This window comes from Aquarana catesbeiana, linkage group LG01, assembly GCF_042186555.1.
Source record: "Aquarana catesbeiana isolate 2022-GZ linkage group LG01, ASM4218655v1, whole genome shotgun sequence".
Classification (NCBI taxonomy): domain Eukaryota; kingdom Metazoa; phylum Chordata; class Amphibia; order Anura; family Ranidae; genus Aquarana; species Aquarana catesbeiana.
In genome coordinates this window covers 387,841,588-387,864,358 of record NC_133324.1, presented here as the reverse complement: position 1 = coordinate 387,864,358, position 22,771 = coordinate 387,841,588, and the positions used below count along the sequence as shown (strand labels likewise).

Here is a 22,771-nt window from a genome sequence, read left to right as displayed (position 1 = left end):
GAGCCTAGCCGCGTACAGGACCCCGAAATCCAAGCACCGCCTTCAGGCTTTCTAAGGGTGTAAATTTTTTATTTCACTCCTCACTGCCTATCACAGTTTCGGAGGCCATGAAATGCTCAGATGGCACAAAATCCCCCAAATGACCCAATTTTGGAAAGTAGACACCCCAAGCTATTTGCTGAGAGGTATGGTGAGCATTTTGCAGACTCCGCTTTTGGTCACAAATACATTTTTCTTTTCTTTCTTCATTTTCAAAAACAAATGAGAGCAGCAAAATACTCACCATGCCTCTCAGCAAATAGCTTGGGGTGTCTACTGTCCAAAATGGGGTTATTTGGGGGGGTTGTGCTATCTTGGCATTTTATGGCCTTCGAAATTGTGATCGGTAGTGAGGAGTGAAATCAAAAATTTACACCCTTAGAAATCCTGAAGGCAGTGATAGTTTTCGGGGCCCCGTACGCGTCTAGGCTCCCAAAAAGTCCCACACATGTGGTATCTCCATACTCAGGAGAATGTATTTTTGGGTGTAATTCCACATATGGCCATGGCATGTTTGAGCAATATATCATTTAGTGACAACTTTGTGCAAAAAAAAAAAAAACGTTTATAATTTTCCCGCAACTTGTGGCAAAATATAAAATATTCCATGGACTCAACATACCTCTCAGCAAATAGCTTAGGGTGTCTGCTTTCCAAAATGGGTTCATTTGGGGGGATTTGTGCCATCTTGGCATTTTATGGCCTTCAAAACTGTGATAGGTAGTGAGGAGTGAAATCAAAATTTACGCCCTTAGAAATCCTGAAGGCGGTGATTGGTTGTCGGGGTCCTGTACGCGGCTAGGCTCCCAAAAAGTCCCACGCATGTAGTATCCTCGTCTCAGGAGAAGCAGCAAAATGTATTTTGGGGTGCAATTCCATATATAACCATGGCATGTGTGAGCAATATGTCATTTAATGACAACTTTTTGTAAAAATTTATTTATTTTTTTTGTCATTATTCAATCACTTGGGAAAAAGAAATTAAATATTCAATGGGCTCAACATGCCTCTCAGCAATTTCCTTGGGGTGTCTACTTTCCAAAATGGGGTCATTTGGGGGGTTTGCACTGCCCTGCCATTTTAGCACCTCAAGAAATTAGATAGGCAGTCATAAACTAAAAGCTATGTAAATTCCAGAAAATATACCCTAGTTTGTAGACACTATAACTTTTGCGCAAACCAATAAATATACGCTTATTGACTTTTTTTTACCAAAGACTTGTGGCTGAATACATTTTGGCCTAAATGTATGACTAAAATTGAGTTTATTGGATTTTTCTTATAACAAAAAGTAAAAAATATCATTTTTTTTCAAAATTTTCAGTCTTTTTCCGTTTATATCGCAAAAAATAAAAATTGAAGAGCCAATCAAATACCATCAAAAGAAAGCTCTTTTTGTGTGAATAAAACGTTGCAAATTTAGTTTGGGTACAGCATTGCATGACTGCACAATTACCAGTTAAAGCAGCGCAGTGCCAAATTGTAAAAAGTCCTCTGGTCTTTAGGCAGCCAAATGGTCCGGGGCTTAAGTGGTTAAATTTGGTGTTATTGCTTTCACTCTCTCATACTGGTCACTGGAAGTTCAACATGGCACCTCAGGGCAAAGAACTCTCTGAGAATCTGAAAAAAAGAATTGTTGCTCTACACAAAGATGGCCTAGGCTATAAGAAGATGGCCAAGACCCTGAAAGTGAGCTGCAGCACGGTGGCCAAGACCATACAGCGGTTTAACAGGACAGGTTCCACTGAGAACAGGCCTCGCCATGGTCGACCAAAGAAGTTGAGTGCACGTGCTCTGCGTCATATCCAGAGGTTGTCTTTGGGAAATAAACGTATGAGTGCTGCCAGCATTGCTGCAGAGGTTGAAGGGGTGGGGGGTCAGCCTGTCAGTGCTCAGACCATACACCACACACTGCATCAAATTGGTCTGCATGGCTGTCATCCCAGAAATAAGTCTCTTCTAAAGATGACAAAAATGTGAGGGGTGTACTCTTTTGTGAGATACTGTATACACTAATGTCAAGATCACTGACACAGTCTCACTACACTACACTGAAACTATCTGAGCTGTCCCTACGCTACACTAATGTATGTATCAATGACATGGTCTCACTACACTATAGTGAAACTATCTGAGCTGTCCCTACTCTAGCTGCACACTGTGCAAAGCTGAATGGTGGTCCTCCTCATTACACTCACACTATCCCTAGACTGACACTAAACTAATATTCTACACTAACAATTGAAGCAATATAGCACAGTATAGCACACTAACTAACAGCACTGAACAGAGCCCTGTTCTATCTCTCTCCACGACAAAATCACACTGAAAATGGCTGCCATTGAAAAAATACGTTTATACTGTGATGCGGGAATGAGCCATGATTGGATAAAGTTATGATGACAGTGTCCAATCATGACTCCGACAGTGCTCTGTGCCCTGATTGGCTAAAGCTTTCACTGCTTCAGCCAATCAGCGCCGCAATGCATTGTGGTCGGTTCGGGGGGGGCGAACAAACGGTCGAATGACCCATTTGTTCGGCTGTTCGTCAAATGTCCGAACAGCGAAAGTTCGGCCTGAACTTATGCTCGGGCCAAACCGTTCGCCCATCCTTAGTATCCAACTAATCCTACAACTACAGAGTGACATTGTCTGGGACAGACTGAAGAAAAGGAGTTGCCTTGAAAAGCATTACCCACAGACACACAGCTTTCCTACAAAAACTGATGGGTAACACCCAGACTGAGGGAAAAGGACATGGGAATGAATACCCTGTAGTTTCTGCAGAAGAAACATTTTGGTTTAAGCTGCCTACTGCTAATAAGAGGATTCCAACACTGATGTCTGATGATTCAAGATTCAACAAAATCATTGAGACATCTGGACACTCAAACAGACATTGTAAAACAGAACCCACACTGTTGTCTCCACTGGTGGCCACCTAAGCATCCCACAATGGGGATGGCATGAGAAGGTATTAGGGCTAACAAGGGGGCCAGCATCTTTAAGAACAATTAAGGTGCAGAGGTGCGACTAAAAAAGTCAGAGCATTGGAAGCTTACCACAGACGTCAGAGAATCCCTGTAGGAAAGAAATGGGATGGCTATAGTGTAACATTTTTGGACTTACTGGTCCCAAAAGGGGTAGATGTTTTCTCCTGTAAAAAAAGAGGGGCTAGGTTGGAATACAACTCCTGAAACCACACAGGCATTGAAGTTAATAAAAAAAAATTACACCTTGGCCCAGGAGACTCCAAATGGGCAGTAGTAGTACCTTTAATCTTTGCTGTGACACAGAGACATTGAGGATCCAAAGAAGGAGCTGGAAGCGTTTGTACATTCACTCTCTACACCTAAATGTCTGAAGGGCAAACTACCCAGGAGACCACAAGGGTTAACAAAACAACAACCACTTAGTGCTGTGCATGCGCACCATTATGCTGATGATGGCTTCTCTTAGGGTTTAGCAGACTTCTTACCCCATACCTTATAGTTTGCCTGAGAATCAATACTCCAAGTGTAGAGGAATGAAAAGGGGGAGACTTAGCAGATCTTTCTTTAGCCTTCTTACGTTAAGACAGATGAGTGCTCCTACCTCATATTAATATTAATATCCTTAATAATAATATCAAGGGTCAGTCTGGAAAGACATCCCTTGTGCACTTCTTGGAGGCAAAGTCCATAGTCCAGGCGCTTTAACCAGAATTCTCTGCACAAGTGTATGGACTAAAGACCAATCGATGATAAATAAGATCCCTGAATGTAGGAATGTCTTCCATTGCCCTGGTAGTTTTCCTGGTAAAGTGGGCCACTGACAGATTCACAGTGGACAAAATCCTTCTCAAATTAGAAAAAGCACAGTAAGCTTTGGGCATCCAAATGAATGAGGTAGCCCCCAGTGTTTAGCCTAAATGACAAAGTACGTCATCAGAGACAGGGCAAGGTGGACCTGGAAAGCTCTTTGTGGCTAACTTTTTATCAGAATGAGGTCTGCAAAGCCAGCGCGTGAAGATCTCTTCTAGGTTAGCCCCACAATGTCCAGTCCAGCAGAATCCATTCACAGCAATTCAAAACCTAGCTGAAGACAGGCCATATCAGATAGTTGCACTCAGAGACCAGCTTGAGCAAGGACGTAGAGAAGAGTCTTTTGGTTAAACTTTTATAATCAGAGCTGAAGAAAAAACATCCATCCTTCTAGAACACTAGCAGAAAAAACAGAAGTATGCTGATAGTAGGAGGGGTTATCTTGGGCTAGCCTACAGTTTTTTTTTGTCCACTCCTCCTTTAGGTGGTATAACCCACATATGAAAGACTCCCTGTATCCCTTAAGGCATGAGAAAGACAGTGGGGTTGTTTTACTAAAACTGGAGAGTGCAAAATCTGGTGCAGCTCTGCATAGAAACCAATCAGCTTCCAGGTTTTATGTCAAAGCTTAATTTACCAAGCTGAAGTTAAAAGCTGATTGGCTACCATCCATGCACAGCTGCACTAGATTTTGCACTCTCCAATTTTAATAAATCAACCCCATTGTATTCCTTTTGGATACCTTACATAGCTATTTAATACAGACACTTACAGTATTATATAACTCTTCCAATCTGATTATTGTTAGAAAGCGATGCATATTCACGCCATATTCAATGAGTAATTTCACAAAGTCCACACGATCCATTACCAAAGCGTCTTGCATTGCTTGTTCCAAAGAGCCCACCTTTCAAGAGAAATCAGTATCAAAAATGTAAAATCAGCATTTCTCTCATACTAAAAAATGCAGTTTAGTTAGTAAATATATCTGTACTAGTTTTTATATATATATATATATATATATATATATATATATATATATATATATATATATATATATATATATATATATATATATACACATATATATATATATATATATACATTTGATTTTGTAGTCTAACATTTTCCATATAGCTAAAAAGAACAACCAGTAAATGACAATCCAATGTATAAAAGCTGTCCTGGCTGGAATATATAATTGACGCTTCAGCCTAAATGTATAAGAAGCCATTCTGAAAGTGACCAAAAGTATAGCCAAAAGGTACGATACATGGATCAACATTTTTTTTACACCACTTTTTTTGTCTCATAAATGTAAAAACAAAAAAGGGCAACCAATTGCCACACAGACAGAGGTTATAAGAAAATATTTTGTCAATTTGAATAGTAAAGAGGGCTTGCATGGAGACTACTGAATTATCAGTTTTGGGTGAAAAGATCTTTTAGGCATTACATTAAAAGACTGGAAGACAGAGACTTTGTGCCTAAACAAAAGCAGTTGTATTTCATGATGACTATGGGATGGGTTCCCAAAAAAGGTATGAAAAGCCAGTGGATAATTACAACTACAATATCAGTAATGGATTTTATTTGCTATTTATGTTTTCTATTGTGAAATAAAGTTCCAAAGCAACAGTCTCCTTTATGTATATTACATTCATATATAATTATATAAAATTACATGTACTGTAAAAGTAGTTACAAGGAACAGTAGAACTTTACTCATAGGAGACTATAGCTAAAGTAACTGCTAAGTGGACAAGCATCAGTGAAAAATGTAATTAGCTCAGGTATCTGGGGATATGATCCTGACACTGATTAGAAAGTACGGTTCCTACAAATAATGTGTTTTTAAAGAGAAACTATAAAGTTTTCTATTCCTCTAGGCATCTGGAATCAGCAATTCGGGGGCTGTTCATCCAAGTGGAAAATAGGAGTTCACACAGTTCTGGTCAGGTGTACAGCACAACAGGTTGAAACCAGATTACAAAAAGCAAAAAGAAACTTTCAAAATTCCTTTAAAAAAGGAATTAGGATCCTATGCACAAACGTGTTGGAAGGAACAACAGCAGCCTGATTATTCCCATTCATACTTCCATGGGAAAAAGAGAAGAGAGAATGATGTCACTACTGGCAACAACACCTATTTCCCTTCTGCAGCCCACCACAACTAAGCAATCTATGGGGGGAGCTTTTACATTTAGCTTTGTTCTATAACTACAGAATACTAGTAACAATACTAAGATAAAAATACAAACTTTCCAGTGCTGTCCATACACTAGTATGTGTTTTTTAGCAATGTCCACCCTGTTCCAAGTCAGTGCCAAGCTTAACTGGTCTGGGGCAGACATGTTGGTTCCTACAAAACAAAAAAGTAAAAAAATAAATAAATAATTTTTGCAATTGAAAACAAACATTTTATAATTAATTGTTGTAATAGATAAAATTGCATCACACTATACAGTAGTGCTATACATTTATTCCTAAAATGGCACTAAATGCTAGGTTTTTTTCTTTACCTTAAAACCAAAGTTTACTTAAAATAAAATAAAAAATCAGCACAAGGGAGATTACAGTACTTACAATTGATGCCATGCGTCACTTGTGCTGATGTCTCCTCCTTTAGTAGAAATCCTCCTTTTCCAACCCTGTTACCACAATCTGACGTCAGGGGTTAATAGGAAAGATGGAGTTGTGACAGGCACACATCAAGAGTGTCAACTGTGCCGCTGTTTCAGCCCACCTACTCATTTTATAAAAGGGTCATGTTTCATTCATAGAAGCTATAGTACAGCTTCTATGAAACAAGGAAGTGGGTAAACAAACTGCTCATTTACACTGTATGGGCCAGAGAATCCACATGAATAAGACCTTATTTATTTATTTTTTAATATTTAAAAAAAAATTTAAAAAATTAACAGCCCTGTTGGGGGGCTTTGGTGAAAAATCAGGGTTCTAAACAGACCCCTGATGTCTCACTTTTGACAAAGAGAAAATGCTGGAGGACACAGTCCTCATTCTCTAGCACTACAGCCTCAGCTGCATAGAATAAATGAACAGGAATAGCTCTGTACGGTAGCAGGCAGTAGAGAGGGGGGGAGTCGGCAGTGCTGTGGGGATGGGGGGGCAGGGGGCACAAGGGGGCCCAGCCAGCAGAAGTAAGGGGAACCTGGACAGGAGGGTGGTGGGGGTGGAATTTATGGGAACCATTCCCCTGTAGTTCCCCCATGAAGCAGGTGAGAGACGGTGGGAGGGAAAGGAGGAGAAGCTAGCTTTCAGATGATGCAGAGGGGAGCTACAGGGGTTCAATTCTAGTAAATGCTGCCCCTGCCACTCCTCCTTCTGCTTGTCAGCTGCCTAGGCCTCCATGTTGAACTGATGAGGTTTGGGCCCCGTACAGGGTGACCGGTGGTAACCCTTTATTTGCGGCCTTGAGCCATACTATCCTGCTAAAGTTACCAACTATAACTAGCTTAAAGTGATTGCAAACCTTTGTGTTTTTTTTTTTAAATTATAAACACGTTATGCTCACCTGCTCTGTGCAATGGTTTTGTACAGAGCAGCCCCGAACTTCCACTTCTGGGGCCCCCCCATCAGCGCTCCTGGCTCCACTACTGCTGCAAGTGCCCCCATAGGAAGCCACTACCTATGGGGGCACTCATGCTGGCTTGATTCCAAGCCATGCTGCCTGTATCTCTAAACACAGACGACAGGGCTCGTCCCCCACTCCCTCGTCACTGAATTTATTGACAGCAATCTACCCAGTGAGGAACACTTTTTTTTTTTTAGTTTCTATTGTAAAATTTTACCAATAATTCATTTTTCTTCATGAATTTGGGCCAAAATGTATACTGCTACATATCTTTAGTAAAAATAACCCAAATTAGTGAATATTATTTGGTCTCTGTGAAAGTTATAGAGTCTACAAGCTATGGTGCAAATCATTGAAAATTGATCACACCTGATGTACTGAAGGCCTATCTCAATTCTTGGGACCCTAACAAGCGAGGAAAGTACAAATCCCCCCCAAATGACCTTTTTTTGGAAAGCAGACATTCCAAGGTATTTAGTAAGAGGCATGGTGAGTTTTTTGAAGTTGTAATTAGTTGCCACAATTCTTGGGAAAATGAAGAAATATTTTTAAAATTTTTTTTTTACACAAAATTGTCATAATAACAAGTTATTTCTCTCACACAGCACATACATACTTGCAATGACACCGCAAAATAAATTCTGCTACCCCTCCTGAGTAGGGATGAGCTTCGTGTTCGAGTCGAACCCATGTTCGACTCGAACATCGGCTGTTCGATCGTTCGCCGAATTGCGAACGTTATGGGCCGTTCGCGCTAAATTCGTGTGGCGCGTCACGGCCCATAATTCACTGCGGCATCGCAGTGCATTGCTGGCTGATGATTGGCCAAGCATGCACTATGACCCGCATGCTTGGCCAATCACAGCGCCGTCAGTAGAGAGAGCTGTAATTGGCCAAAGCCAGGGTGGCTTTGGCCAATTATGGCTCAGGGGATTTAGTACACACCCCACACTATATAAGGCCGCCTGCACGGCGGCCCTGTGTAGTGTGTGTTCCGGTGTGCTGAGAGATAGAGAGAGAGAGAGACAGTGTCATTTGATTTGAGTTAGATAGATTAGGCAGAACAGTCAGTCAGTTAGCTGCACTTACAGTGTATTGTGTATATATATGCATCCCAGGTGTTGCATATATATATATACACTGTATTCAGTTTAGCTAGATCCGTTCCTGTTATCTTCTATCTAGACTATTTACATTTAATGCAGTGCGTCCTGCTCACAGTGTTCAGCTAGATCCGTTCCTGCTATTTACATTTAGTGCAGTGCGTCCTGCTCACAGTGTTCAGCTAGATCCGTTCCTGCTATTTACATTTAGTGCAGTGCGTCCTGCTCACAGTGTTCAGCTAGATCCGTTCCTGCAATTTACATTTAGTGCAGTGCGTCCTGCTCACAGTGTTCAGCTAGATCCGTTCCTGCTATTTACATTTAGTGCAGTGCGTCCTGCTCACAGTGTTCAGCTAGATCCGTTCCTGCTATTTACATTTAGTGCAGTGCGTCCTGCTCACAGTGTTCAGCTAGATCCGTTCCTGTTATTTACATTTAGTGCAGTGCGTCCTGCTCACAGTGTTCAGCTAGATCCGTTCCTGCTATTTACATTTAGTGCAGTGCGTCCTGCTCACAGTGTTCAGCTAGATCCGTTCCTGCTATTTACATTTAGTGCAGTGCGTCCTGCTCACAGTGTTCAGCTAGATCCGTTCCTGCTATTTACATTTAGTGCAGTGCGTCCTGCTCACAGTGTTCAGCTAGATCCGTTCCTGTTATCTTCTAGACTATTTACATTTAGTGCAGTGCGTCCTGCTCACAGTGTTCAGCTAGATCCGTTCCTGCAATTTACATTTAGTGCAGTGCGTCCTGCTCACAGTGTTCAGCTAGATCCGTTCCTGCTATTTACATTTAGTGCAGTGCGTCCTGCTCACAGTGTTCAGCTAGATCCGTTCCTGCTATTTACATTTAGTGCAGTGCGTCCTGCTCACAGTGTTCAGCTAGATCCGTTCCTGCTATTTACATTTAGTGCAGTGCGTCCTGCTCACAGTGTTCAGCTAGATCCGTTCCTGTTATCTTCTAGACTATTTACATTTAGTGCAGTGCGTCCTGCTCACAGTGTTCAGCTAGATCCGTTCCTGCAATTTACATTTAGTGCAGTGCGTCCTGCTCACAGTGTTCAGCTAGATCCGTTCCTGCTATTTACATTTAGTGCAGTGCGTCCTGCTCACAGTGTTCAGCTAGATCCGTTCCTGCTATTTACATTTAGTGCAGTGCGTCCTGCTCACAGTGTTCAGCTAGATCCGTTCCTGTTATTTACATTTAGTGCAGTGCGTCCTGCTCACAGTGTTCAGCTAGATCCGTTCCTGCTATTTACATTTAGTGCAGTGCGTCCTGCTCACAGTGTTCAGCTAGATCCGTTCCTGCTATTTACATTTAGTGCAGTGCGTCCTGCTCACAGTGTTCAGCTAGATCCGTTCCTGTTATCTTCCTACTGACAGGCAGGCTTGTCTGGTTACAGTATATAAAGCTACCTGAAGAAAATTACAGGTGTTCTATTTGATCCTATTAGTACCACGGTCAGGCAGCTAGACTATTTACATTTAGTACAGTGCGTCCTGCTCACAGTGTTCAGCTAGATCCGTTCCTGTTATCTTCCTACTGACAGGCAGGCTTGTCTGGTTACAGTATATAAAGCTACTTGAAGAAAATTACAGGTGTTCTATCCCAGCTTAGTGCAGCTACAGGCCATTAGTATGTCTGGAAGGCCAAGAAGGAGAGGCAGACAGTCACAAGCCAATAAGAGAGGGCAAGCAGGCTCTGTGTCTAGTGCTGGTCGTGGAGACGGTGCATCCTCATCAGCACGTGGCCATGGGACACGCTTGGCCTTTTTTTCGGCAGCTGGCCGTGTTGAGCCGCAACATGCGGAAGACTTGGTCGAGTGGATGACCAAGCCGTCCTCATCCTCCTCATCCTCTCTCACCCATGCCCAGGGTGCTTTGTCTGGCAAAGCAGCGGCCTCTTCCCTCAGCTCAATGTCATCAGTGACTCCTTCCCTAGCTCCACCATGTCCTCATGAGGATTCCCTCGAACTGTTTGACCACAGTGTTGGGTACATGCTCCAGGAGGATGCCCAGCGTTTGGAAGGCTCTGATGACGATACTGAGCTCGATGAAGGCAGTAACATGAGCACGGACAGAGGGGGTGCCCAAGAAGGACAGCAATCTGGCAGTCATGCTCCCCCTGCTGCAGCATACTGCCAGGTTTGCTCCAGTGATGAGGAGGGAGGGGATGATGAGGTCACTGACTCAACGTGGGTGCCTGATAGGAGAGAGGAGGAGGAGGAGGAGGAGGAGGAGGAGGAGGCGGCGGCACATCACCAACGAGGCAGGATGCCCTCCAGGGGCCAGCCTAAGGGCAGCACATTGACTGCATCACACCCCAAAGCTCCACATGTGCAGGGCGCTGCAGTCTCTGCGCGTTATTCAAAAAGTTCTTTGGTGTGGGCCTTTTTTGAGACGAGTGCATCAGATCGCACCGCTGCTATTTGCAACATATGTCTCAAGCGTATCTCGCGTGGCCAAAACATCTCCCGCTTGGGTACCACATGCTTGACCAGACATATGTTGACCTGCCATGCAGTTCGTTGGCAAGCGTATCTAAAAGACCCACACCAAAGAACAAAGAGGATCTCTCCTTGCTCCTCATCAGCTGAGATTTCCAACCCCACTAGACCTTCAGTCCTCTCTGAGACCTGCAGTGAGAGGAATGAAGGTGTAGAATTAGGTGTGTCACAGCCAAGTACTTGTGGGCAATCTGCTTTTGGTACACCGACGTCAGATTGTACCAGGCAAATTTCCCTGCCCCAGCTGCTGCACCGCCGAAAGAAGTTTGCTCCCAGCCATCCACATGCCCAGCGGTTGAATGCTAGCTTGGCAAAATTGCTAGCACTTCAACTGCTGCCTTTTCAGTTGGTAGACTCTGCCCCCTTCCGTGAGTTTGTGGAATGTGCGGTTCCTCAGTGGCAGGTACCCAAACGCCACTTTTTCTCACGGAAGGCGATTCCGGCTCTCTACCGGCATGTGGAAGGCAATGTCCATGCCTCGCTGGACAGGGCGGTCAGCGGTAAGGTGCATATTACCGCTGACTCATGGTCCAGCAGGCATGGACAGGGACGTTACCTAAGTTTCACGGCGCATTGGGTGACTCTGCTGGCAGCTGGGAAGGATGCAGGACAAGGTGCAGTAGTGTTGGAGGTTGTTCCGCCACCACGCCTCCAAAATGCTGATTGTGACACACCTCTCTCCTCCACCCCCTCCTCTTCTTCTTCCTCTATGGCCTCTTCCTCGGAACCAGCGGTGCTCCGTAGGCGTTCAAGGGGCTACGCAAGTACGCAGGCCAAAAGATGCCATGCGGTGCTTGAGCTGGTGTGCTTGGGGGACAGGAGCCACACTGGGGCAGAGGTTTTGTCAGCTCTGCAGGGGCAGGTTCAGAGGTGGTTGACGCCACGCCAACTTAAGGCAGGAATGGTGGTTTGCGACAATGGCACCAACCTCCTCTCTGCCCTCCGACAGGGACAAATGACCCATGTGCCCTGTTTGGCTCACGTCCTTAACTTGGTGGTGCAGCGGTTCTTGGGCAGGTACCCGGGCTTACAGGATGTCCTGAGGCAGGCCAGGAAAGTCTGTGTGCATTTCCGCCGGTCATATAATGCCAGTGCTCGGCTGACGGACCTCCAAAAGGAGTTTAACCTGCCCAAGAACCGCCTAATCTGTGACATGCCCACCAGGTGGAACTCAACGTTGGCCATGCTGCAGCGGCTGCACACGCAGCAGAGGGCCATCAATGAGTACCTGTGCGACTATGGCACCAGGACAGGGTCAGGGGAGCTTGGTTTTTTTTCCCCACGCCAGTGGGCCATGATCAGGGATGCATGCACTGTCCTGTCACCATTCGAGGAGGCCACGAGGATGGTGAGCAGTGACAGTGCATGCATCAGTGACACTGTCCCCCTTGTCCACCTGTTGGAGCACACGCTGCGTGGAATAATGGACAGGGCACTTGAGGCAGAACAGAGGCAGGAAGAGGAGGACTTCCTTAGCTCTCAAGGCCCCCTTTATCCAGACAGTGTTCCTGCGTGCCCGCCGATCACACAGGAAGAGGACGAGGAGGAAGAGGAGGAGGAGGAAGATTGTGTCAGTATGGAGGTGGAGCCTGGCACTCAGCATCAGCAGCAGTCTTTAAGGGATCAGTCCCAAGAAACACATGGACTTGTACGTGGCTGGGAGGAGGTGGCTGCGGACCATGTCGTTCTTAGTGACCCAGAGGACTCCGGACCGAATGCCTCAGCAAACCTACGCTGCATGGCCTCCCTGATCCTGCAAAGCCTGCGTAAGGATCCTCGTATTCGTGGTATCAAGGAGAAGGACCAATACTGGCTGGCAACCCTCCTTGATCCACGTTACAAGGGTAAGGTTGCGGACCTTATCTTGCCATCGCAGAGGGAGCAGAGGATGAAACATCTTCGGGAGGCCTTGCAGAAAGGTCTGTGCAACGCGTTCCCAGAGACTGGGAGGTTACAAACTCCTGTTTCTGGACAACGTGTTGCTGAGGCTTCGGTCAGTCAAAGAAGGAGCGGTGGAGAAGGTGGCCGTCTGACCGATGCGTTCAGACAATTTTTTGGTCCGCAGCCCCAAGGTATGATCGGTTCCAGCAACCATCGCCAGCGTCTGTTTTATATGGTGCAGGAATACCTAGGGGCAAGATCAGACTTGGACACCTTTCCCACCGAAAATCCTCTGGGTTACTGGGTCTTGAGGATGGATCACTGGCCAGAGCTTGCACAGTATGCAATTGAGCTACTGGCCTGTCCTGCATCCAGCGTTCTTTCGGAACGCACATTCAGTGCTGCTGGAGGCGTGGTAACCGATCACAGGGTGCGTCTGTCCACCGACTCGGTCGATCGGCTGACCTTCATAAAAATGAATGAGTCTTGGATCACCACCAGCTACCAAGCACCTGATGCTGATGTAACCGAATAATTTTTTTTGAAATCTCAGATCCCTTCAAAGACTGCCTATGCTGATGCTGAGTGACTATCCCTGAGTAATTATCCTCTTCCTCCTCAATCATCACGCTGATAGCTTGTAAGAACATTTTTGGTTCTGGGCGCCACCACCAGTGCCTAAGGCCCAATTTTTCAGCCCCTGTTTAACAGGGGCGTGTAATTACAATTTTTGATGTAATACTTTGCAGCAGGGCTCGTTCCTGCATTCCAACTAGAGTGTCTGTGAGGGGTTGCAGTGTTGTGGCACCAGCACCAGTGCCTAAGGCCCAATTTTTCTGCCCCTGTCTAACAGGGGCGTGTAATTACAATTTTTGATGCAATACTTTGCAGCAGGGCTCGTTCCTGCGTTCCAACTAGAGTGTCTGTGAGGGGTTGCAGTGTTGTGGCACCAGCACCAGTGCCTAAGGCCCAATTTTTCTGCCCCTGTCTAACAGGGGCGTGTAATTACAATTTTTGAAGCAATACTTTGCAGCAGGGCTCGTTCCTGCGTTCCAACTAGAGTGTCTGTGAGGGGTTGCAGTGTTGTGGCACCAGCACCAGTGCCTAAGGCCCAATTTTTCTGCCCCTGTCTAACAGGGGCGTGTAATTACAATTTTTGAAGCAATACTTTGCAGCAGGGCTCATTCCTGCGTTCCAACTAGAGTGTCTGTGAGGGGTTGCAGTGTTGTGGCACCAGCACCAGTGCCTAAGGCCTAATTTTTCAGCTCCTGTTCAACAGGGGCATGTAATTACAATTCTTGATCTAATATTTCACAGCAGGGCCCTGTGAGGGCTTACAGTGTTGTGGCCACAGCAATACCTAAGGCCCAAATTTCTGCTGAGTATATAGGGCAGGACCCTACTTTCAAACATCTAACTTACAAATGACTCCTACTTGCAAACGGAAGGAGACAACAGGAAGTGAGATGAAATCTACCCCTAGGAAGGGAAATTCTCTCCTGTAAGAGTTAATATGGGAAAACAATTTCTCCTTTCCACTGATGCTTTCCAATCCTTGTTCCACAAAAAAACCCAAATTTTCAAAAAACATTTTTCATTGGGACAAAAAAGTGAGGTGAAATCTTCTGAAGAGGAGGAAAGACAGCAAAACAAATGTCACAGGGGTGATAACCCTTCCCTATGTTTTCCAAAAAGCTTAGAAAAGATTTTTTGGCTGGAGCTAAACACGTTAAAAATGTTCAAAATTACAAACAGATTCTACTTAACAACAAACCTACAGTCCCTGTCTTGTTTGCACTGCTGTTCAGAGTATATAGGGCCTGGTGGCCCCACACCTTTCCTTATTTTAATTTGGGTGCGGGGTTCCCCTTAATATCCATACAAGACCCAAAGGGCCTGGTAATGGACTGGGGGGTACCCATGCCGTTTGTCTCACTGATTTTCATCCATATTGCCATGACCCGACATGACATTAAACCCGCAAGCAGTTTTAAATGAGATTTTTTCCTTTAAAAATGACATTTGGTGCAGGGACTGTTCTAAACATGGGAAACACGCGTCACTTTACAGGCATACTATAGACACCCCCCAGGTACGATATTTAAAGGAATATTTCACTTTTTTTTTTTACTTTAAGCATCATTAAAATCACTGCTCCCGAAAAAACGTCCGTTTTTAAAAGTTTTTTTTGCATTGATACATGTCCCCTGGGGTAGGACCCGGGTCCCCAAACCCTTTTTAGGACAATACCATGCAAATTAGCCTTTAAAATGAGCACTTTTGATTTCGAACGTTCGAGTCCCATAGACGTCAATGGGGTTCTAACGTTCGTGCGAACTTTCGGTCCGTTCGCGGGTTCTGGTGCGAACCGAACCGGGGGGTGTTCGGCTCATCCCTACTCCTGAGTATAGCGATACCACATGTGGGAGACTTTTACACAGCCTGGCCACATACAGAGGTCCAACATCCAACTAGCACCTTCAGGTGTTCTACGAGCATACTTAGCACATCTCATTTGATGACAACCTATCACACTTTTGAAGGCCCTGGTGCACCAGGTCAATGGAAACGCTGACAAAATGACCCCATTTTGGAAAGCTAACACCCCAACATATTGAAAACGCATACTTAGCCTGGCCACATACATAGGCCCAATATCCAAGTAGCACCATCAGGCGTTCTAGGAGCATAAATTACACATAAAATTTCCTGACAACCTATCACACTTTTGAAGGCCCTGGAGCACTAGGACAATGGAATTGCCCACAAAATAACCCCATTTTGGAAAGCTAACACCCCAATGTATAATCTATGAAGCATAATGAGTCTTTTGAATGGTTCATTTTTTTCCAGAAGTTTTTGGAAAATGTGGGAAAAAATGAAAACGCATTTTATTTACACAAAGTTATCCCTTTATAAGATAGTTCCAACACACAGCATGTACATAGCAAAAATGACACCCCAAAATACATTCTGCTACTCCTCCTGAGTATGGCAATACCATATGTGCTAGACTTTTACATAGCGTGGCCACATACAGAGGCCCAACATCCAAGTAGCACCGTCAGGCATTCTAGGAGCATAAATTACACACATAAATTCCTGCCAACCTACCACATTGTTGAAGGCCCTTCATATTTCTAACACATAGCATGTACTGTACATACCAATTACAAACCAAAATACATTCTGCTGAGCAAAGGGTAAAGAAAAGATTACCTGCGTTTTTAGTAGTGTAGTGGTCCATAGAGGAGAGCATCGGTCCAGGCAGCAGGCAGGAACGTAGACAGCGACAGCAAAACAGGCAGCAGGCGGTAATACTGTCCATAGTCAGTATAGGTAGAGATGTTGTCAGCACAGCCAAAGCATTGGTCCAGGTAGCAGGCAGGGATGTGGTCCGCAGCAGCAAAAGAATCGTCCATGCAGCAGGCAGGAATACTGTCCATAGTTAGTGCAGGCAGAGATATGGTCAGCACAGCCAAAGAATTTGTCCAGGGAGCAGGCAGGACCATCAAACTTAGGGCAGCGGTCAGGAAAGCATGGGGACAGGAGTAGAGGCTTCTCCCACCCAAATCTTTTTGAAACCTCTAGACAACCAGACCCTGTTCTGGGAACACAGAAAACCAAAAACTGGTTTTCTCAACTCAGAACACTATTCTGGAGCCCCTAACACATATGTGAGACCCCTGTGTATCAGGGTGAAAGATCAGTCCAAGGGGCAGGAAAAAACATGGTCAACAGGCCGAGGTCAGTGCAGGTAAAAGGCAGAAATAGACGGTAGGCAGAGGCATAGTCGATAGTCCAGGGTCAGTTCCACGAAAGGCAGAAACATGGCGGATAAACAATGTAGACGGCAGGCAGAGGCGTAGTCGATAAACAGGCCAGGGTCAGTTCACATGGAAGGCAATGATATGGTTGGTTGAGGCATCAGGGCAATATTCAGGACAGAGACTGAAAACGGGGAAATATGGGCTAATAGTTTACAAGAGTGTGATAATGTCTGAAGCATTCTCCGATGCAAAGGCCAGGTTGGAAGGGACATTGGGGACAATGGAAACTGGTGTCTTTCCTAACTCCTCTTTTGGTGCACACCTCGACATTTTTTTTGGCGTCATCTTCCAGATCCTGATGGTGGAATATGGTCAGGAAAATGGCGCACACGTAGTCTGCTGACACAATTGGAGCAAATGTTTTCTGGGGGGATACTTGTTGATATGTCAGGGCAGTGACAATGTCTTCAATAAACTTTAGGAAGGTGTTGAGTGTTTCCATCAATTTTTGATAAATTATGTACATGTATTAAATTTATTGTACTCGTGGATACAGGAAGGCTTTCGAATGGGGCCGCGTCTTCTGCGAAGTTCCACCGAGGTGTCATAATGGATGGTGGACATGATGTACACATCTTTCCTATCCCTCCACTTCACGGCCAACACTTCCTCGTTCCTCAAGCTTGACGATTCCCCCCTTTGTAGCGTTGTGGTGACTAGATTCTGTGGGAAGCCCTTTCTGTTTTTCCTTGCTGTACCGCAGGCCAAAGTATTTTTCAGGTATAGGTGGCGGAAAAGGGGCAAACTGGTATAGTAATTGTCCACGTAAATGTGATACCCCTTTTGAAAGAGTGGGAATGCCAATTCCCAGACAAATTTTCCGCTTATTCCCATGTACAGTGGACACTCAGGGGCTGGAGCTGGGAGTCTTTGCTTTCGTACAGACGGAATAAGTGCATATATCTGGTGGAGCTTTCACAGAGCTTGTTGAGCTTCAACCCGTACCTCGCACTCTTACTGGAAATATACTGCTTGATTCCCAGCCGGTCAGTGAACTGGACCAGGGATTTGTCCACAGAGATGTTCTTGTCAGGGATATACATTTCAGCAAACATCTTGGAGAAAAAATCAATTAGGGGCGAATTTTATATAATTCATCTGAGTCTGGGTGATCTCAGGGGGGGCACTGTGAATTATCATTGAAATGCAGGAAGCGCATTATAATTTAATATCGGGACCTGGACATGACAGAAGAAAAAATTGGCATGTGGTGGATAGGGTTGGTCGACCAATATTTATGCACTTAATTTTTTTTTTTTGTAAGCCCCATGTTGAGCGTTAGGCCCAAAAACAATTTAAGCTCCTCCTCTGTTAGGGGTCTCCATTCAAAAGGGCGGGCATAGCTTGAGCTGTGGTTGTTTTTTAAATGAATTGGGCAAAAAGATTGCTTTGGTACATGATGCCTTGAACTAATTTGTCAAGGAAAACTAAATTAAAAAAATCATTTTCGGAAAAACCTTCTGTGTTGACTTGCACACCTGGCTGTGCTGTGAAAGGGGGGGTCATGGCTGACCCTGTGCTAGAAGGCAGCCACAATGGGTTTGCCAAGGCATCTGGAAGCTGGGTTTGGGTCCTAATTCTTTGGCGTGCAATTCCCCCACATGTACTGGGCCTTTCCTCCTAAGGGTCTAGCAGCGCTTGTACTGGGTCTCTCCTCCTGGGGTCTAGCGCCGTTGGCACTGCTGGTAGCTGACTGGCATTCAAACCATCTTCTTTTTGGATGGATTACTTCCTCCTCCAATTCAGATCCTGACGTGCTGCCTTCCATGGGCTCATATTCCAAACCAGAATCTGAATCAGAACTGGGCGTTGAGAGCTCCCCGTTGCTCTCTTTGGTCAGACTCAGAATTTGATATGCCTCTTTTTGAGTGTATACCTTTCTGAACATAGTGGCTGTATGATGGGTGACACTGATGGGCTGCACGTCAGGGACTAATGGGCTGAACGTCAGGGACTAATGGGCTGCACCTTGGTAGTAATTGGCTGCAGACAGATACTCCTGATGGGATCACGGGACAGGTACTCAGATGGGATGGATGGATGACAGGTACTCTGGTGGCGGGTACTCTGGTGACAGGTACTCTGATGGTGGGTAATCTGGTGACAGGTACTCTGATGGCGAGTAATCTGGTGACAGGTACTCTGATGGCGGGTACTCTGGTGACAGGTACTCTGATAGCAGGTACCCTGGTGACAAGTACTCTGATGGCAGGTACTCTGATGGAGGGTAATCTGGTGACAGGTACTCCTGGTGACAGGTACTCCTGTGACAGGTACTCCTGGTGACAGGTACTCCTGTGACAGGTACTGTGGCAATCTGGACACTTTAGTATAAACTAATGTGTAACTCACTGTTAGCTAATCTCCTCCTCACAGTGGATCGGTGTGTGAGGAGAAGAACCCAGCAACAGCCGTTACACTGCAGTTTGTTGACATTTGTGACTGGCTGTGATTGGACACAGCTGGTCACATGGTAAAGAGACAATTTCATTGGCTCTTTACCCTGATTGGAGTTGGGCTTTGTCCGAGGGAAAAGCCACAACCCCGATCCCCGCTCTGTGTGCCCCCGGGGGCGCGCAGGAGCGGCGTGCACACCGCTCTGCATAGTGACCGGCTGTGATTGGATACAGCCGGTCACACTGTTTTTCACACTCTGTCACCCGCTCATTACCCCCATTGGGGAACGTCTGCGTCCCGAGGGACACGCCGGATACATGATCGCCGCACTGCGGGTCGATATCCCATCTGCGGAGATCCCATCTGTGGACGTCATATGACTATGGCTGGGTAATGAAGTGGTTAAGGTAAAAAAACTTTAGGCTTTAGAACGGTAGAATTTAGAATTGTATAGAAAGCCTAAATGTTTTCTTTTTTGAAAGATGACGAAGTGTGACAACCCATTTTTTTATAGTAGACTACACCTCTGCTGTGAAGATTCTTTATCTCTATTTCTCTATGTGACCATTCTAAATGTGTCAGGAGAGTGTGTGCTCCTGCTCCATCATAGCTGCTGGTTCCAGCATCCCGGGTTTAGCTGTGGCATTCTCCTTGTCTGTCTGTCCACCTGCAAGGTGATTAATGTGGCCAGTCTCTAAGTGCAGACCAAACCTGATCTAAGCTAGCCAAGCCTGTGGTCTCCATCTTGTGATAGCGTGTGTAATACTAGTTCTGTGCACATACTCGCCAGCACCCCTGGATCTTCAAATGCAGTCAAAAGAGTTTATTGCAGAGAGATCACATTACAAAAGAACAAGTGCAACGTTTCAGAGCCGCGCAGGACCCCTTCATCAGGCACGTGATGGCAACCTAGTACCACTAGGCCTGCTTGCCTTATCTGAAAGGGGACTGCTATAGATGAAGAACACAGAAGCTAGCTACAGTGTCTGACCACCTGCGTTAGGGGTAAGCATGACAAAGTGGAACTGAACGTAAGGGAAAATTTAACATTTTAACTCGACCTTCAGCCCAATCATCCAAATTTAAATAAAAGCACAGTTGGAAATGTTGTTAAATGGCAATGAAAAAACCTATAGTATATTTAATTTTAACTCCAGGCTTTACTTTCCTGGAATACCTTGCAATAGTTTCTTCACCCCTCTCCTTCTGGTGTCCAATTTGCAGCAAGGACAGAAAAATCTCTCTCTCTTTCCTTTCCAGGATGCTTGCTACGCCTCCCCCCTATATCCTAACAACAGTGGTTATCTGTCAGCATTTATTAAAATGTTTGAATATTCTTCCAGGCAAACTGTATGGTTGTACATATTATTATGAGACGGGCAGAATAACAATCAACTGGAGATTTTGCCGTATTTTTTCCAATGCACTCAGAAATGTTGTATATTACCTTTTAGAAGAGCTGTCAAGATGGCCACGTCAATATCTTGTTGTTCTTCAGACTCAGCGTCAAATATAGTAATCTGACAGAGGAAACAAGTATTTAATCTTGATACCACAAACCCAGACTTTTAAAGTTGAACTACAGGCATGATAAATGATACATTTTTAATCCAGGAAATAATTAATTAAATGGATGTTCAAATAAACTAGTATACAGTAAATACCCGAACTGCTACAGTACTAATCATATTTACAGGGGAAGGACAAGCCAATCAGTCTCTGCTAAAGTTACATAGTCATCATGTTGCTCCAGACACATCTGCATGATAATGTTGACACACTTCTTCTGTTATGATTGTTTAATTAAATAACTATTGTTTAAATGCACTAACAATGTCAGAAAGGGGTCTGCTCAATTTGCAAGACAAAAAAAGAGAGAAAGAATAAATGGTTTTATATTTCCTGAACTATAAACAACATACTGATACCTCTGAATAGGGATGAGCTTCGAGTTCAAGTCGAACTCATGTTCGACTCGACCATCGGCTGTTCGCCAGTTCGCTGAACAGTGAACAATTTGGGGTGTTCGTGGCAAATTTGAAAGCCGCAGAACACCCTTCAAAAGTCTATGGGAGAAATCAAAAGTGCTAATTTTAAAGGCTTATATGCATGGTATTGTCATAAAAAGTGTTTGGGGACCTGGGTCCTGCCCCAGGGGACATGGATCAATGCAAAAAAAAGTTGAGCAGTGATTTTAATAATGCTTAAAGTGAAACAATAAAAGTGTAATATTCCTTTAAATTTCGTACTTGGGGGGTGTCTATAGTATGCATGTAAAGGGGCGCATGTTTCCCGTGTTTAGAACAGTCTGAAAGCAAAATGACATTTCAAAGGAAAAAAAGTCATTTAAAACTACTCGCGGCTATTAATGAATTGCCGGTCCGACAATACACATAAAAGTTCATTGATAAAAACGGCATGGGAATTCCCCACAGGGGAACCCCAAACCAAAATTAAAAAAAAAAATGACGTAGGGGTCCCCCTAAATTCCGTACCAGGCCCTTCAGGTCTGGTATGGATTTTAAGGGGAACCCCACGCCAAAATTTTTTAAAAAATTGGCGTGGGGTCCCCCCAAAAATCGATACCAAACCCTTATCTGAGCACGCAACCTGGCAGGCCGCAGGAAAAGAGGGGGGATGAGAGAGCGCCCCCCCCTCCTGAACCGTACCAGACCACATGCCCTCAACATTGGGAGGGTGCTTTGGGGTAGCCCCCAAAACACCTTGTCCCCATGTTGATGGGGACAAGGGCCTCATCCCCACAACCCTTGCCCGGTGGTTGTGGGGGTCTGCGGGCAGGGGGCTTATCAGAATCTGGAAGCCCCCTTTAACAAGGGCCCGGAGAAGAAGATGAAGAGAAGAAGACGCCGCGGAGGAGATGCCGGACTACCCCAAAGCACCCTCCCAATGTTGAGGGCATGTGGCCTGGTACGGTTCAGGAGGGGGGGTGCTCTCTCACCAGGTTGCGTGCTTGGATAAGGGTCTGGTATGGATTTTTGGGGGGGCCCAACGCCAATTTTTTTTTAATTTTGGCGCGGGGTTCCCCTTAAAAGTCATACCAGACCTGAAGGGTTTGGTATAGATTTTGAGGGGGACCCCACGCCATTTTTTGTTTTTAATTTTGTCCGGGGTTCCCCTTAATATCCATACCAGACCTGAAGGGCCTGGTATGGAATTTAGGGGGATCCCCACGTCATTTTTTTTTTTTAATTTAGGTTCGGGGTTCCCCTGTGGGGAATTCCCATGCCGTTTTTTATCAATGAACTTTTATGTGTATTGTCGGACCGGCAATTCATTAATAGCCGCAAGTAGTTTTAAATGACTTTTTTTCCTTTGAAATGTCATTTTGCTGTGAGACTGTTCTAAACATGGGAAACATGTGCCCCTTTACAGGCATACTATAGACAGCCCCCAGGCACGAAATTTAAAGGAATATTACACTTTTATTGTTTCACTTTAAACATTATTAAAATCACTGCTCCCGAAAAAACGGCCATTTTTAAAACTTTTTTTTGCATTGATCCATGTCCCCTGGGGCAGGACCCAGGTCCCCAAACACTTTTTATGACAATAACTTGCATATAAGCCTTTAAAATGAGCACTTTTGATTATTCATGTTC

At 44.9% G+C, this 22,771-nt stretch overlaps 1 protein-coding gene across 1 annotated transcript in view; it reads right to left on the bottom strand.

The window, feature by feature from the left end:
* Positions 1–22,771, bottom strand: part of TRPM6 (transient receptor potential cation channel subfamily M member 6) — a 318,859-nt gene that overhangs the window by 229,563 nt on the left and 66,525 nt on the right. Inside the window, exons 10-12 of the mRNA XM_073634261.1 lie at positions 20,599–20,671; positions 6,104–6,204; positions 4,615–4,749 (exon numbers count right to left, since the gene is read on the bottom strand). Coding sequence (XP_073490362.1) covers positions 4,615–4,749; positions 6,104–6,204; positions 20,599–20,671 — 309 coding nt within the window. The remainder of the gene's footprint in view (positions 1–4,614; positions 4,750–6,103; positions 6,205–20,598; positions 20,672–22,771) is intronic.